This window comes from Monopterus albus, unplaced genomic scaffold, assembly GCF_001952655.1.
Source record: "Monopterus albus unplaced genomic scaffold, M_albus_1.0 scaffold133.1, whole genome shotgun sequence".
Lineage (NCBI taxonomy): Eukaryota > Metazoa > Chordata > Actinopteri > Synbranchiformes > Synbranchidae > Monopterus > Monopterus albus.
The window spans coordinates 1,314,804-1,331,690 of record NW_018128013.1 but is presented as its reverse complement, the minus strand read 5'-3'; the positions used below and the strand labels follow the sequence as shown (position 1 = coordinate 1,331,690).

The window sequence follows — 16,887 nt, the reverse complement described above, 5'->3', positions numbered from 1 at the left end:
TAAACATAGTTCTAAAATATTAGCATAAAATATACTTGAGGTAACTGCCATCAGACTCCTAAACAGCGGACAGGAGTATACAATCAGGACTTACTTCATGTAATTCCACCTGTACTGTTTACATTCCAAGTTTGCACATGTACATCTGCACATGCATAACTGCACTCTCACTGCCGCCTATTGCACATCCAGCTCCGATGTAGCATACATTTTCTTTTTATTATATTCTTTATAGTTTTTTATTACATGTGTTTCCACTTGCTGTTTTTAAGTGCCTTTAGATTTTGTGTACTATTTATCTACCTTATATTTCACCTTGTATTGTTTGGTATTCATTGTGGACAGCAAAGTAAGAATTTCATTGTACAGAGAAACATGTTTCCTCACTGTGCACATGACAATAAACACTGAGTCTTGAGTCTAGGCTTACTTACTTACGTCTGTCTTCTTGCTTGTCATTATCAAGATAGGCTATGCATTTATGAAATAGCATATAGCAGGACGATGAATGTGTTTTTTATTTTCAAATATTATAATTTTAGATGCAAAGTTGATGGAGAAGTATGCACCGTCTTATGGTGCTCCTCCAGCCAGTCTGATTTGGGACTCCAGGCCCCTTCACAGAGTGCCTCGATTTCCCAGACTACATTGCTCGTTGTGGATCCGCCATATTGCCTTCGTCTAAACGCGCTGGCTGGATCGGTTCGTATCCACAACTGAAAATGTAAGTACAGAAACAAACGTATTTCATGCTATCTGAGAATATTTGGCTTTCAGGACTGTATTTATGTATCACTGCCCGTTTATATACGAGTGTTCTATTGTTAAAATGTTGGAAATACGGTTGAAAAGCATTCAGATGACCTCAGGATACTGGTGCGTCGGCTCTTTCTCTGTTGTTGTTTTCCCTCTGTCACAGCGACAAATTGCATTCACGACCCCTCTCAATATTTTAGATATTCGCTTTTGTATAATTAGCTGGAATATTTATATTGAGTCATATAAACAGGTTATAGTGCCTGTACATGGTTTGCCCTGTGGTGGCTAAATGCCGTATCTTAAGCTCATTTTCTCACTAATGGTAACGTTATCGTTCCAAAGAATAGCTAGCATCTGTGGTAGGTAGTTAGCATTAGCCGAGCCCCTTTGATTTTAATAAAATATGTTCACGAGGTATTGCAGCTGATTAGTCACTACCGATCAGATGGGTTGACTCATATATCAGCGTATCCTCATTTTTTGTGCAAGCAGACACAAATGCTTAAAGCCACCAAACCTGTATCCAATTTAATTATAACACGTTGGGCTTTGTTTATTGACATAAATTGATGATTGCGGTGTAGAGAAGGTACAAATTGCAATCAAGACGTCTCGAGTTTCGTGCTGTTTTAATGGGCATTCTTCAGATGATGTGAGAAAAAGATAAACTGGTTTGCTTGAGCCACCCAGTGTCTTTAATCTGGATCATCCACACTTTCACCTCATTTGTCTCCTGTAGCCTATGGCGGTATTGCCACATAAAAGCAGCAATCAGAGAGCGGATGTGAAAAATTGATATGCAGGTTTACTTGAATGTCTGTCTTTTGTAAAGGCTGTAGCCCATGGGGCCAAAAAGATATTTTGGTTATGTATTTAAGACCAGACTCTTTCATTAGGAACACTCACTTTCTAGCTCTTCATGATTTAACTGAGTCTCAAGAAGAGCCATATTTCTTCCTGGGGAAAAATACTGCCAAGTGGACAATGCTGTAAAATGGTCAAGAACCTTTTAAGATTTGAGTTAAATTTTGCCATCAGAATCATGGCCTAAATGCTTTTTCTTGTAGGATTTTGATATGAAAATTCCTCTTTTGATGTCTTATTCTTTCAGTTGTTGCCATTTTCTTAGTAAATCAGCTTGGATGCTGAAGGCAGACAAAACCAATCAATCAATCAATAAATAAATAAATAAATAGTTGCTTAATGTAAACTAGTGACATAGGCATGATTTTAACAGCAACCTCCTGTAATATCCGAGTAGTGAGCCAGATAGGAAAGTAGGTTGTTGTTAAATGTTTGGTCATCCTCTTGTGATGGTATTTGTAATTTTTCTCCCAGATCAGTAAACAATTGTGTGTTTTTAAAGCATGGCAACTGCATAAGGGGTCAAATATGAATTAACAAATTAGAAAGGTAGCCCCACTCTAAAATGACATAATGTGGATCAGAATTACTGAATGTGTACAGGTTACAAATGCTCATGAGGAGCCACGATAAACAACACGGCTGTCAGATTCAGCTACTCTGATGTCATCCGTCTTCTCTGTCAGTATAAGAGGTGTCCATCTCTAAAATAAGACACAGCAAGGTGTGAGCGTGTCTCACCCCATTTATTAAGCTCAATAAAAATAAAGCTACTTGAAAAGTATATGTGCACAGTTGAAAATCCAATCTTAATGAGAAATAGATAAAACAACAATGTTGTGAACATATGGTCTGTCAAAAAATGTTTTTATATTCACAGCAATGTTGTGAAGCATGTGTTATGAAACACATGCTTGATACATTATTATGCAAACTTCTGTACATTCACATGTATTTGTTTTAAAGTTTTGGTTTATGAAATGTACAAGGTTAATAAAATAAGGTTACCATTGTATAAAAAGACAATGAGGTGAAAACCTTAGACTTTTTTAAATGGGGCACCTTTACAAAAGGGTGTTTACCAAGGTTGGCCAGTCATCTGTCACTGCTCTGTCTGTGAAAATGTTTTGAGGTGGATAAATTCAGGAGGTAGAGTGGATTGTTTGCTAATTTCAGGGTTCCATCCCTTATGTACATATGTAAGGTGTCCTTGAGTGAGGCACTAAATCCCAGTTGAGTGTAAATGATAGACAAATTGTAAAGCATTTTGTTTAGGGCTAGACATACAGATTCAATGCAGACCTGGGAAGATGATCAAAGCTATGTCGCTCGACCATTGCTGAAATGTGGACATGCAAAGCATGAGAAACCCTAAAAAGAGAAGAGAGTTCAAAGTATAGAGTTCACCCATTTACCATTTATTTTCAACCAAAATTCCTACTAGTAATCATAACCAGAAATCATCCTTCCATTCTGGATTTCCAAGCAATGTGTTTGTGTTTTAGTGTCGCAGTGATGACTCAGACAGTTCAGACCAATGGGGTCCAGCCCCTCAGTAAGACCTGGGAACTGAGTCTGTATGAGCTACAGAGAACTCCACAGGTAACAATGCAAACCACGCCATACACATAAAGGATTTTTTTAGAAGCATTTTGCTGTTTGTTTTTTGAACAGATTTTATCAATCACACAACACGTTGATGTGTTTCCTCAACGGCACTGTCTTATGCACAGTATACATCAGTCTCTGTTTATATGCCATCACCATGCTGAGAATTGGGAAGCAGTGGTTAATGTGTAACAGTGTTTCTCTGAGGAATATATCACAAACCTAAAGTATATGACATGTTCCTAAAGCACATAATCAAGTCATATCATTTGATTGTATATTTAACTGCTCCACCAAGCTCCTGAAAATAGAACACTGAGGTTCAAAATGTTCTAAATAATGAGTTTTCAGTTGTTGTGGTCATGAGATTTTAGCAGCTAAAAACATCAATCAGACCTGTAAACTGTACTGTGTCAAAGCGTACCACTCCATAGATTGATGTATTGGTGTGTGTGTACTAACATGCTTCTCGATCTGTTTCCAACTGGCACAGGAGGCTATAACGGATGGACTGGAGATAGCAGTGTCGCCCAGGTCCTTGCACAGCGAACTAATGTGTCCTATCTGTCTGGACATGCTGAAGAACACAATGACAACCAAAGAATGTCTGCACCGCTTCTGCGCTGATTGTATTATTACAGCTTTGAGATCTGGGTGAGTTTTTAACGTTGTAGCAGAAACCAGGAGAGGGCACTCTGTCCCTGTTGGGGTCACCAGGTTACTGTCTATCCCTCCCCAGTGTGGGCACACCAGCTAATAAATCTACTTTTAGACTAAGATTGTGGCACAGCTACTTTTACTTCAGTAAGTAGTCTGAGTAGGCTGCTTCTTCCACTGCTGGTTTTTGGTAGCTGGTGTGTGTTGTAAAGGAGGTGGGAGAACAAAGCAAAGTGGTCGGTTATGTTGTTGTTGATGTCAACGTTACGTCTACAGCAGTGACAGTGTCAAATGATGACCAAGTCATTTGTGGTATTGTCCATTTTGGCCACAGAGATCTCTTGTTAAAGTGCTGTCAATGTAAATAATAGGAGATAAAACCCACCATGACTGTGGATTAGTCCCCCCATTACTCTCTCATGTATTTACAGCAACCAGTGGCTCTTGATCTACATATAGGCATATGAATATTATTTTACGACAGAGTGAAAATGTGAACCTTTTCTGTTTAAATTCTATATCAGGGTTTATATAAGATAGACATTTCAACCTACTTAACTTTGTGTGTATTCTTAGCTACTGATATTAATCATTGCTATCGTGTGTGTCATACAGTAGGTGTCATAAAAATAAAAAAGAAAAGCAAGTCATGGCTCCTTTCATTTGTTCTAATTAGTTTTTTTTTACCTTAACTCCTCTAAAAGACTGAGTAAATATCAAGACATTTCTCACGGGATCTTTTCAAATAAAACATATTGACGTAAGGCTAGAAATGCAAGCTCTAAAAACCAAGCTAGCGCTAGCATCAGTCTCAAAAGCAAACTACTGCGCTCCTCCCACCAACTCCCTCTGTTATGCTCCACCCAGCCCTTGCCCTAGCTCTTCATCACTGTCTCACTTAATACTGCACTGCTGCCAGGCTGTGTAGTGTGTCTGGATCACAGTAACCTTTGACAGAACCTCTCTGCATTATAATGGGCTTTGGGACATATTTCAATTTAAAGTGTTGGTAAAAAGTTGCATACTGTAGTCTTAATGATAGCAGTCCATGTTGTTACATTAGCACTATTGTTTTAGCTGACAATGTCTGTGTTCTTCCTGTTTTTGTAGAAATAAAGAGTGTCCTACCTGTCGTAAGAAGCTGGTGTCCAAGAGGTCGCTGCGTCCAGACCCCAATTTTGATGCTCTGATTAGTAAGTAACCACTCGACAGTTCAGGGAGCTTTAATTACTGAATTAATAATTGTCACATTTTAGTCTGAGCTGGACCCAGATATTCGACTATTTGGATATTTGTTTGTTGGGTAAGTGATCAGTTTTCAATTTTAGTATTCGAATATTCGAGACAGCATGAAATTTCAGTTAAGTCTGAGTCCAGTGATGAAGAGGAAAGAGAACACAGCGAAAGGTCATTTATGAGGTAAAGAGGCAGCACTATGTAACATCACTGAATGATTAGAGTGAACTGACTGCAACATCTTCACAGGTAAAACTGTCAGTCCATCGCATATCAATGATGGAAATGTAGCACATTCTGCGGGATGGTGTACACTATGAAGATCCATTATCTGTCACCTTTTACATTAGATTACCCAGGAACTTTTTTGTTTATTTATTTATTTTTTTTATCCAAAGTACTGCCAGATGGGCAAAGAGGTACTTTTAGCTGCATTGAATATTCAGATTTTTACCGCTTGTTAGTAGTGAAGCTCTGAAGCTCAAAATTGCCTTTTGGGACAATAGTACATTTAGTTCTGTGTAAGTACTTGTAAAAAAAATTTTTTGACCTTTCTATGCATTAATTTCTTCAATTTTAGGTAAGATTTATCCCAGCCGTGACGAGTACGAAGCCCACCAGGAGAGAGTGTTGGCCCGCATCAGCAAACACAACAACCAGCAAGCCCTGTCCCACAGCATAGAGGAGGGGCTGAAGATACAGGCCATGACCAGGTAAACACACCGGTACTGATACACACAAATAATGCATATGTACACCATGAAGTTGAATTTGCATGTGTTTTTGTTAGACTGCAGCGTGGCAAGAGACACACAGTGGAAAATGGTAGCGGAGCTGAGGACAACGGGGACTCCTCCCACTGTAGCAACGCTTCTGTCCACAGCAACCAGGTATGTTATCATATACACACACTAAACAAAGCAAGTGCCACAAATACAGCTGGGAATCAGCTGCAATGTGATGACCAGTGAAAATATTCAGTGGCACTGGGTGTAGTGGTTGTGGCATGGAGCCTGGTTGGTTCAGCACCGTATTTATAACATCCAGGAACAACTTGGCATACAAATGTAACATCTTCTGCAGTACATGCTCATAAAAATCTGATTCCCAACAAGATCAGATTTTTTTTTTTCCCCCCCCAGCTCAGATACGGGCCACTTGCATATGTGGTTCTAGATCTGATCTCTAACTATGTGAGTGCTGCCATGATGGTCAGATCAGAATTCATGTTTTTTTTTGTTTGTTTGTTTGTTTTGACATCTCACTCCTCTGCACATATCGCCTGTCATTATCATCAGTGTTGGCCCCTCAGAGACCACTAAACATAAACATGGAGGGGAGCAACAACAGCGACTGGGGTCAGTGGAGACACAAGGATGTTTCATATTGGTTTGACATTTATGGACGAGCTTCTGTTCTTGCCAAACTGGAAGGAACGTGTAGCTGTCAAGCAGTTTTTGAGGAAAATATTTGATTTGATTGTTACACATTTGACATTGTTGTTATGCTGTGGCTGGAGGCATTATGTGTTTGGGTTGTCTGTCCATCCAGCCTATTCTTTTGGACATAGTATGTCTGGAACAACTTGAGGGAATTTTTTTCAAATTTTACACAAACATTCACTTGGACTCAAAGATGAACTTATTAGATTTTGGTGATCAGAGGTCAAGGTCAGTGACCTCATGTCTGTCCCATTTGACTTGTTGGCAGAGGCATACAGCCGCAAAGCAGTTAAGTCTAGTTATTTTTGTACTTACAGGGCTCACATCTCACTTAAATTTGTGCATGCGTCACAGTTAAGGACCTCAACGGTGTTCAGTCAGAACTGGATACATGTCAGTTACAAACATGAATGTTAACCATCAACACAGAAAGAGCAGATCAGACAAAAAGATTGGAACATAGCCTAAATCATTAATATAGAAAAACATAATATGCTTAAGCTGCTAATACACAGAGAATTATAATTTTTCATGCCTTTACTGAACACACCCTTTAAACAGTGCTGGTGGAAAAAGTGAGTGAATAACAAGTTTTCTATAACAAGTTGACCCTGTTTTTGCTTATTGAACTGTTTCAGGTCAGACCTGTTCTCTCTGAGGCTATTTCGTGGCATCTCTGTTAGGTCGAGGTCTGGGCTCTGGCTGGGACACTCCAGATTGTGGATTTGCTGTTTTTTGAACTCATTCTGACATTATTCTGAAAGATACCTGGATAAGTTTGGGAATTCATTTTCCCCTTGATGATGGCTGCTGTCCAGGCCCAAAGGCAGCAAAGGAGCCGCAATTCATGATGCTCCCTGCACCGTACCTCACTCCTGGGTTGGCCTTCTCACGTCAGTGTGCAGTGGCCTTTGTGTAAAATGCATAGGATACCTGTTCTCCCCAACAATATTTTATCAGTGCCCAAAACATTCTCAGTAGTGTTGCAACCTTCGGGTGAGAAGTGATGGGTTTTTTTTTGGAAACCATGCTCTTTGCGTCCATGCACTGTGATGTTTGTATAGTAGAGTTATGAACAGGGATGTTAACCAGCTCCAGTGATTCTGTGTGAAAGTAGCCACTGAGCTAAATCATCTCTATTTACAGTGCAGACAGTTTTTCTCTCTGAGCAACCCTTGTACCTTGAATGTGCTATATTCCTGTTGTGGAAGTAGGTGTCAGTAGAGGGTCATGAATCTCAAAACAGAACATAGACTATGGATGTTTGACTAGAATATTACAATAATTTGTGTCACTAGTTAAAATAGATTGTGTTTGTTCATAATTGTTACTATGAAACATATACATTACTATACATTATACATTGACTGAAGTTTTCTCATCAATGTATTTTAATCTGTTTTCCCAGGAGGCAGGTCCAAGCATCAAGCGCACCAAGACAAGTGATGATAGCGGTTTGGACATGGATAATGCTGCTGAGAATGGGGGTGGGGACTCTGTGATTGATGGCGGGGCAAGTGAAATAGAACTGGTGTTTAGGCCGCATCCCACCCTGATGGAGAAGGATGACGGTCATAACAGGTAGTGTCACCCACAAACACAGCTTGAAGATGAGGAATGAGCATTATTTAGATTTTTTTTGTCATTTTTTTATTTTTTGTATTTCTAGTACTGATGCAAAATTGACACTTTTTAAAGCAAAACTAGAGCCTTACCTGTGCTTGAATACATTTGTACCAACAAAACAACATTTTAATTGTAGGTTTAATTAATTTATATATTAACCCCTCCTGCTGCTAGTGTTGTGTCGAAAGTGGACAGCACAAAGAACCTTGACGGCATTAATTAATATGAATTTGTCCTCCATAGATAGGTAAACAATGGCATACAGTATTTACCGATGATGTGTAACACTCTAAACAAAGCAGGTATTGAGAAACCCTATACTTTAACTGGCATAATGCAGACATAGTAACTTCTCCAGCCTTACAACAGTTCTCTCTAATGTTACAGAAACAAGGCATTAACAGACATGCAACGTGTTTTTTTTTTTTTTTTACTTGCCGTTAAGTCCCACCGAGCAGTGGAAACACCACTTCCTTTCTAGTTCTACGGTCGGTAAATCAAACCAGTGGTCGCTGCGTCTTCCTCCACATGACCACATACAGTCCCAAAGCAGTGAAATTAATTCCAACAAGTAGTGTAGCACTGACAATAACATCATGGATCATTAACCAGCGACACATCACATGCTGCAGACACACTGGCCTCAAGCAGTCAGGACAACAGGTACTATGCTCCAGGGGAATCCAGCATTGATGAGCTGATCACTAACCGCAACGGGGGCTTCACTGGCCAGCTGCCAGGTTAGACCCGGTCAGGTAAAACAACGAGTCCCTGTATAGGAACATTCCCGGACATGCAGTAAACTCAGGCCCTGTATTTTTCTCCACATCCTCACATCACAGTGCAGCAGCAGGAGGGAAAACATAGACCAGGGGTGCCCACACTTTTTCGCCTTGCGAGCTACTTTTCAAATGACGAAGTCAAAATGATCGACCTACACAAACACACACAAAATAAATGTATGAATGAGTGTCGTAGTTTTAATGAACAGTCTGAAAGTGCCGCTCCACATTTCCCTTCTTTGGAATAGTGATGGTAGATGGTAGATCAAGCAAACGCACTTCGAATATAACGTCGCGAAAAAAAAGTCCTCCCATTTCGCATGGAATGTTTTCGGTACATTGCCGGTTTCTTACTTGATTCGACCCCCCCACTCATTTTATATCCTTTAGTAGAAATTAATTTGAAGGGTGACAAGCTGGTTCGCTCACTGGAGTTTTGCAGTAGCTCGTGCTGTTGACTGTGCATGTTTGGTGACTCGTGTGTCAGAAAAGACGAGATCTCAGACTGGCTGCCCTGCATGTCAATCAAGTAGCAAATGCCATAGGGAGGATGGATGATAGGTTATATATGAATGATTGGCACTTTCTGCTTTTCCTGTTATGGGTCACCATAGTGAATCATCACACTGACCATTTGCATGTTAACATTTGACACGTGTTTTATGCCGGATACATCTAATTTTATTTTTGAGTGGCACGCGATCTACTGACACTACCTTCGCGATCTACACGATCTAGGTACACCTCATTTTTTTAGGTCACATCTAGGATGACAATTCACTGTTGTAACATTGTAGATAAGTCAGAAAACAAGGAAAAGCACCATGTACTCTTTAATTATTTTGTTGCATTCACCCATTTGAATTTATAAGCTGTGTCCATGTAGGCTAAAGAAATCAGTCTTAAACCATGACCACATCCTTTCTGGTGTCTGTGCCCATCTGTTTCAATGTATGTGTGCGTCTGCAGTGTGGAGTTTGTCCCCCGCTACATTAAGACATCCGGTAATGCCACTGTGGATCACCTGTCTAAATACCTGGCTGTTCGATTGGCTCTGGAGGAGCTGAGGAGAAACACTGAGGCCAGTCCTGTTAATGTGGAGGCAGCTTCAGAGAAACAGTACACCATCTACATACCTACCGCTGGAAACCAGTTCACTGTGAGTACGCGCACACTCACACTCACACAGTGAGTGTTTGTACAGCAAATACATCACTGCACTCACAGTTATATGTAATTAGTGGCATTGTTTTTCCTATCATTTTCTTGACTTAAAGTATCATATCACTAAATCTACTTTTAGAGTAAGATAATTTTATGCATGGACATTTTGATTCTGGTCCTCATCTATAGAGAGCCGAAGTCATGTCGTAACATCTGGTTAGCCTCTGTTCCACTAGCTTTACTGACTCTATACAATCTCTTCCTTAGATTTTTTTTTCCCATCAGTCATTGTAAGAAAACTAATTGGATTCTTCAGGATTTACTTTTTCATATCCTAAGACAAGCCACTAACCACTGCTACCGAAAGTCGAAACCTTTGTGCTTTTAAAAAGGTTCATTAACAAATCATTTTTTTAGCACTGGAAAAACTGCATTTCCCATGATCTCTTTGCAGCACAGCAGAACACATATTATACATCACTGTTATTTATTACAGTAGCACAATGTTACCTGTATGTTTCTAGCCTAACCTTTCTCAACTTTTTAAGTTGTAAAAAAAACCTAAGAAAATGTGTAATAAGCCATTTTCACACATGCACTCCGGACTGTATCTGTGGAATCAGTCCAGACTTTCTCCAGAGTTGCCTTTTCACACATGTAACACACAGCAGGGGATAGTCTGTCAGACGCGTTCTCTCCCTTTGGAAGTAACCCTATTTGGTTTATGCGTGTGAGGTACGTATGTGTAGAGTGCGCAGGATGTGCGACATGATGCTGTCACGTAGCTGGTTTGTAATTTGGTCATAAACGACTGAGACTCTTGCCGTTCCTAAAATTTGTCTGACGATTCTGGCGCTGGCTGTTAAAAACAGAACTTCCTGGATTTTGTTGTGTCTCCAGTTAGATATTTTCATTGCCGTTTTCATTTAAATGACCATTTTTCTTCACCATTGGATGTTTGTTTTCTTCTGGTTTTGCACCGTTCACATGATAAAACGTCATCAGCACGCCCACTTGCTCCGGGCTATATGGGGCTGTTTTATCACATGGCTCACTTGGACATTATGCAGACTTTGTATTAGGGAGCTGCCAGGGTAAAGTCCACTTAAAGTCTGGGTGGACTAACTCAGACATCTGCATTCTCACATACAGCTCACCCAGGTAAAGTCTAGAGAATGTCAGGGTTCTAATGCATGTCTGAAAGGGGCCGTAGTTCCAGCCATCTCTTGGCTCTAGACCTCAGTGCAGTTCTCCCACCAGTCAGCTGGCGTCAGCTGGTTACATTTCAGTTGCAATGGGCTCAGGCCTCTCGGAAATGGTCTTGATTAAAGCCCGGTAAAAACCAAAATATTATGTTAATTTCAGTAATATGTTGTTTTAAAGAAATATATCGATATACTGTAGTGTAAGCAAATATAGTGAAACTCGCAACATATTGTTGAAAACTGCTGTGTTCCAAGGCTGGATTTTTACTTATTAGCCAGATTAGAAATTTCAGTTGAATATTTTTTTTCCTTCCGGAACACAACCTGGAAGTTCCGGTTTCACTTCGGCTCTCTATGGTGCTCATTGCCACAGTGTTCTTTGCCTTTGTCCTACTTCAGAATGTCCTGAACAAATAGTTGTTAAAAAAAATTGTCATTATTTATTCTTATTTTTACTAATCCAGATATACAATAATAATTTGCTGTGTAAAGACGTAATAGCTTTAATTTTTGCATGCCACAAAGAGTGGAAGTCCAGGTATTCCATACTGTCACTGGTCAGTCACAGAAATGTAGCAAATCTGCATCCTCCCTGTCACTCCCTAAATCATTGCAGGTTTGAAACTATTTGTGAATATGTAAAGGGGTCATCTACAAACTAACATAGGTTGTGAATTTTTTTTCATTTGAAATCTTGAAACAGAAGAAGACAAGGTAAAAAAAATTGTCTATGGAGTTTGGGACATTTCAGAGAATTATGGCAACTGTCAGACTGCAGTAGAAGGTCTTTTCTGACTTGTTTTGGTTTTAAAGTGCATTAGATGGATGTGATTAAAATCAGAGCAGTCTACTTATTCCTTCAGAAAGAACAACTCTGCCAGGATGGACCACACAGACATGATGATAACATAACAGATTTATTTTCGAGAGTGGAAACCTGCTGGATGTCTCAGCTGTTAACTCTATTCACAGGTTCTAAACGGTTCCTTCTCTCTGGAGCTGGTCAGTGAAAAGTACTGGAAGGTGAACAAACCCATGGAGCTCTACTTTGCCCCTACTAAAGAACACAAGTAGACACCTGAAAACACACACCAATACATACACACTCACCAGTAAGAAGTAAACAGATGGACTTGGCTACACCTGCACACAGAGAAACAAGAGGAGAGGAATGTGTATGCGTGAAGGAAACGAGAGGGGTTGGTGGAACCCTCCAAAGGACTCTTGTAAAATGAAAAACCTTGTTTTATATTCTCTGTATCCTTGTGTCTCTTTTTATCATTCTCTCAGTAGAAGGTAGCAGATCAATACAGCAGCCAGCAGGGAAATTGAGGTAACCTGCTGCTGGATTCTAACTCAAAAAACCAGGCTCCATTCACAGTCTGAAGTAGGAATGTGCTGGTTTTCCAAGTAAATATATTGTATTATACCATGGTTGTCACCAAAGGCCTCTTGATTTTGGTCTGCCCCAAATCAATATCAGAGAGATTCTTTGGCTGCCGGTCCAAAGCAGTGGCCCTAGAACTCACTGAGATACATCCACCAGAGCGGTGGAGACCAAAGCCACCTGTGTGGACCATATTGTTAAGATGGGATTTGTGCTACAACCCACAGCTCCAACTTGACCAAGCTGGAAACAGCATGAAATAATGCAGAATACCTAGCTGATGCCAACACTGTGGAAGCCCATAAACATATACACAAAGATACCACATGGGAATGTGCTTTTTAACTGTGCATGCCCATGTAACATAAATCTGACATGTAGGGAAGCAAAGACAGGCCATAATAATTAGACCTTTGTATTCAGTCAAAAACCTGAGCCTCACTGAATTTGTAGCATTGGATATTTATCCTTAAAATTAGCTATTGTAACTTAGGTAGTTTGAATTCCCCTCTGACATTTTCAGATCATTTTAGGTTTTGCTATTTTCAAACTTTTTCACAGATTCTTTTGGGCTTCTAGAGTCTAAACAGTTTGTAATCTGACCTGTCTTTCTCGGATCACATGACTGACATAGTGGGAGGGATCAGACAGATTCAGGATCATTTCATTATTTTGGTACCTTGGGTGTTTAAACTTTTCATCTCAAATGTTGGCATCTGTATTTCACCAATCAAATCCAGACAGCTTGACAGTGAAAATAGGTTTTTGATCTGAACATACAATGAATTTGAGCAGCTTTAATACCTTTATTTTTAATAGTAGACACTTTAAATTTCTGTCTTTTTATGAACAGACGTTTTTAAAGTTGCACCACCTACTGAATATTTGCGAGAAGGGAATTCAAGCAGCATAAATTCAGACGTATTTTAATGTTTAGTACTACATAATCAGTAGCAGTTAAGGGTTATATGTCAAGCTTTTGACCTCTGCACGATTTATTTCAGTTCTCGTACATGGCAGGTGGTGCCACATTTACAACTGATGCCAGTATGCCCAAATCACAGCAATGCACCGACAAAGGCAGGGAAGAAGAAGAAGACTGCGTTTAAGGAAACACAGATATAAATAATTCGGGACTTAAAACCCTAGAAAACTGCCTTTGTTTTGTGAGGAAGAAAATGCATCCAGGACCTTTGATAATAACTTGTTTATAAGAAAATTCCACAGAGCACCATTCATTTCACCATTAAAGGGCCAGTGGCCTCAGGATAGCCTCAGGCAGAAACACCTCAGATTCCTGATGTGCCAAACAACACATCGAAGAAACCATAGCTTTTCTAGTGTAACCTGGCCCTTAGGTCATATTAATATTATTATTATTCTTAGCTCTTGTAAATAGATCAGGTCAGACACGGATTTAAACCACCTGGCACAGTGTGACGTGGCATTATCACAGTGTGTGTAAGGGCCTGTGAGAAAGTACCTGTTAAACTGCATGTTTGAATACTAGAAGATTAAAAGTGCATTTACACTGCGGAACCTGGGCAGTGCAAGCAGTTCCAGTTGCATCTACTTAGTTATACAGTATGAAGCTGCACAGATTGAAGCAGGCAAATTATTTAGTTTCTTTGTTTCTGATCTAGTGTTCTCTAAACTTTTTTTTCTTTTGACATCTGTCGTCAGATTGGTGAAGGCTTGAATAGTGAGAGCACCTAATGAATAGCGCTCTGGTGGCTCGCCTAGCAGCTGCTCTCCAGCTGTGCCACCAGCAGGGTTTGTACTGCTGTGGTTTGAAAAGAATGATGATGTGGGGCAGTTACATGTGTAACAGAACCAGCTTTACTGAGACTCATTTGGAAACCTTGGGCTGTGAATGTCTGGTAGAATCTAGCGGCTGTTGTCTTGATCTGTTGCCTGTTGTAGGAACAAACTGTCCTCTAATATCTGTGGCTGCTCTCTTTTGGCTTGTCCTTTTTATAAATGTCTTTTGTAACATGGTGAGGAAGGAGTGTGTGTGTGTGTGCGTGTGTGTGTGATTGGAAGAGGGTGGGGTGGGAGGGCAATTTTACAGCACCACAGAGTACTGTATGTCCTCTACTGTTTCATCACCAGTTAAAGCCGACTGTCTGTCACAGAAGATTATTTTCTCACCATCACTTTTTCCAGAATGGGCGCTGACATGACACCCAGTCCTGTCCTCATCTACAGCTAAGGCGTTACATTACAGAACACATTGTAGTATGTTGTGGTTGTGTCTCAGTCAGAGGACAGACACATGCTGAGGGTTTGGTTAAAAGTTTGACTAGAGTTTGCTTCACTCCCCATGTAGCTAACAGCAGGCTCTGAATGTTTCCCAACGGGAAAGCCAAGAAACATTGTGATAGTGACAGTTTAAGTGTTTGAGCGAATGTGAAACAAACGTTTTTTTAATCATAAATGTCCCAATATTTAACCACCTTATTTTATTCTGCACCCAGCCTGGTCCATCATCAAGCTGATAAGAGCTGCTGAACAAAGCACAACTATAAACCACCATTGCCAGGTGTTTTGAACATGATGCTGCTCGGTTTAACCGGCCTTTCTCTTTGTGAGCAGGGTGATGCACCAGTGTATGTGTGAGGAATAACATGAGACTTTTTTTTTTTTTACCATGGCAGAAAATGTTGCATGCATGAAGCTCCCTAAATGATGAGAAGTATTGTAATTGGGATGCAAGTGATGTTGTTAAATGTGTTCTGTATGCGCTGCCATGGCTGCTGCTAATGGCCACTTGGGGGCATATACACTAATCATAAGTGACTGGATGAATGGATCAGTGTTTTTCCATCACCATTTGGAAATGGGGCCTTAGTAGCTCATATCAGTTGTGGAAGAAACTCTGAGTACAGCGTGTGAGATCAGAGGCAGCATTTGTTTCATGGGGCAGTGTCAGCTGGTGGTTACAGTAGTAACGAAAAGAACCAGGTTTCAACAGCGTGATAATCAGGGCACAGTATTGTCACATTGCTGGATACATATTTCACTCCATTAACAAAGAGATGCCAGTTTTTGATTTCACTTGATGAAAACTTGCTGCAGTTTCCTCAACCTTCCAACTACCACTGGCCTTCACATGTGCACTGCTCCTTGTGACCCACATTATTTATGTTAACATGACAAAAATCTTCTTAACTCTAGGTCCACGTAACAGCTTTTTGCAGAGCTTTCAACCATGTATTACGGTATATGGAGTTTGCTCATTGGTTGAGGTATTTAAAAAACAAAAATAAAAAACGATCTCGAGTTAGGACTATTTTGTCAAAGGTTGTTCTGGTCAAGAATGTTGTTTCACATTTGACTTCTGTTGTTCATGTTCTACATGTTAATGTACCAAGTCAGTATATCCTGTTAACTTTAATGTCAGTGTAAATGGCTCATTCAAACCACAGGGGACACTACAAGTTCAAGGGTTTCCCATATTTTTTAGTTTTAGGGAAGAGAGTAGTCTCAGAAGCTGAGGCGCCCTGGTAGGAGTGTGTCAGGGGTGTAAATCAACTGCTCGAGACGGAACTCCATGAAAACAGCTTCATTCCTGTCTCATTTGGCACTTGTGTGTCTGGTTAGCTGTCTGTATGTGTGTAAGTGTATACTGCATCCTTGTTTGGACAATAAACCTGAATCTGTGTGTTCAACATGGGGCACAGAGTGCTGTTGCTTATGTTCTCACTAATAAAAACAAACAAAAAAAAGTTTTACTGTGTCTGGGTGGTAATGATAAACTCACCTGAACCAGCAGGGTAGTCCCCTCACTGTAGGTTTGGTGGTTCTTTCCCTGGCTTCTCTAGTTCACATGTCCTGGAGCAACACACTGAACCCCAAATTGGTCATCAGTGTGAATGGGAAATAGTGTAAAGTGCTTTCAGTGCATGGAAAAGTGTTGTATAGGACCATTTTACCTTTCCATACTGCGTTTGTAATATTAAATCTGTCGCTGTGGATAAAGAACAAGAGCAATAGTTGGCTGGAGAGAAAAGTGGATTAAATGAAACAAATAGGTGCATATACACACACACAATATGTGAGGTTTTGTTATTTAAGAGCTTTTTTAAAAGATTACATTTGGAGAGGAAATGTTATGAAATGTGTGTGTTCACAGAACTATAAGATTTGGCAGTGAT

The 16,887-nt window shown here is 40.1% G+C and overlaps 1 protein-coding gene across 2 annotated transcripts; it reads left to right on the top strand.

Moving 5' to 3' along the window:
- The first annotated feature begins 602 nt into the window (after positions 1-602).
- rnf2 (ring finger protein 2) lies at positions 603-16,461 on the top strand. Of its 2 annotated transcripts, none has more exons than XM_020613368.1 (9): positions 603-724; positions 3,129-3,225; positions 3,725-3,885; positions 4,999-5,081; positions 5,705-5,837; positions 5,915-6,014; positions 7,975-8,147; positions 9,944-10,133; positions 12,316-16,461. In XM_020613368.1, the coding sequence occupies exons 2-9, from the start codon at positions 3,139-3,141 to the stop codon at positions 12,415-12,417; spliced, it is 1,029 nt and encodes a 342-aa protein (XP_020469024.1). In that variant the 5' UTR covers positions 603-724; positions 3,129-3,138; the 3' UTR covers positions 12,418-16,461. The 2 variants fall into 2 exon arrangements, with proteins under 2 accessions (XP_020469024.1, XP_020469023.1); XM_020613367.1 differs by having other exon boundaries at positions 3,719-3,885.
- The last annotated feature ends 426 nt before the right edge of the window (positions 16,462-16,887 follow it).

Coding starts and splice junctions, on each gene's coding strand:
- rnf2 (XM_020613367.1), top strand. CDS start 3,139: ATGACTCAGACAGTTCAGACCAATGGGGTCCAGCCCCTCAGTAAGACC. Junction 5,838..5,914: donor AAGATACAGGCCATGACCAG/GTAAACACACCG, acceptor TGTTTTTGTTAG/ACTGCAGCGTGGCAAGAGAC. Junction 8,148..9,943: donor AAGGATGACGGTCATAACAG/GTAGTGTCACCC, acceptor GTGCGTCTGCAG/TGTGGAGTTTGTCCCCCGCT.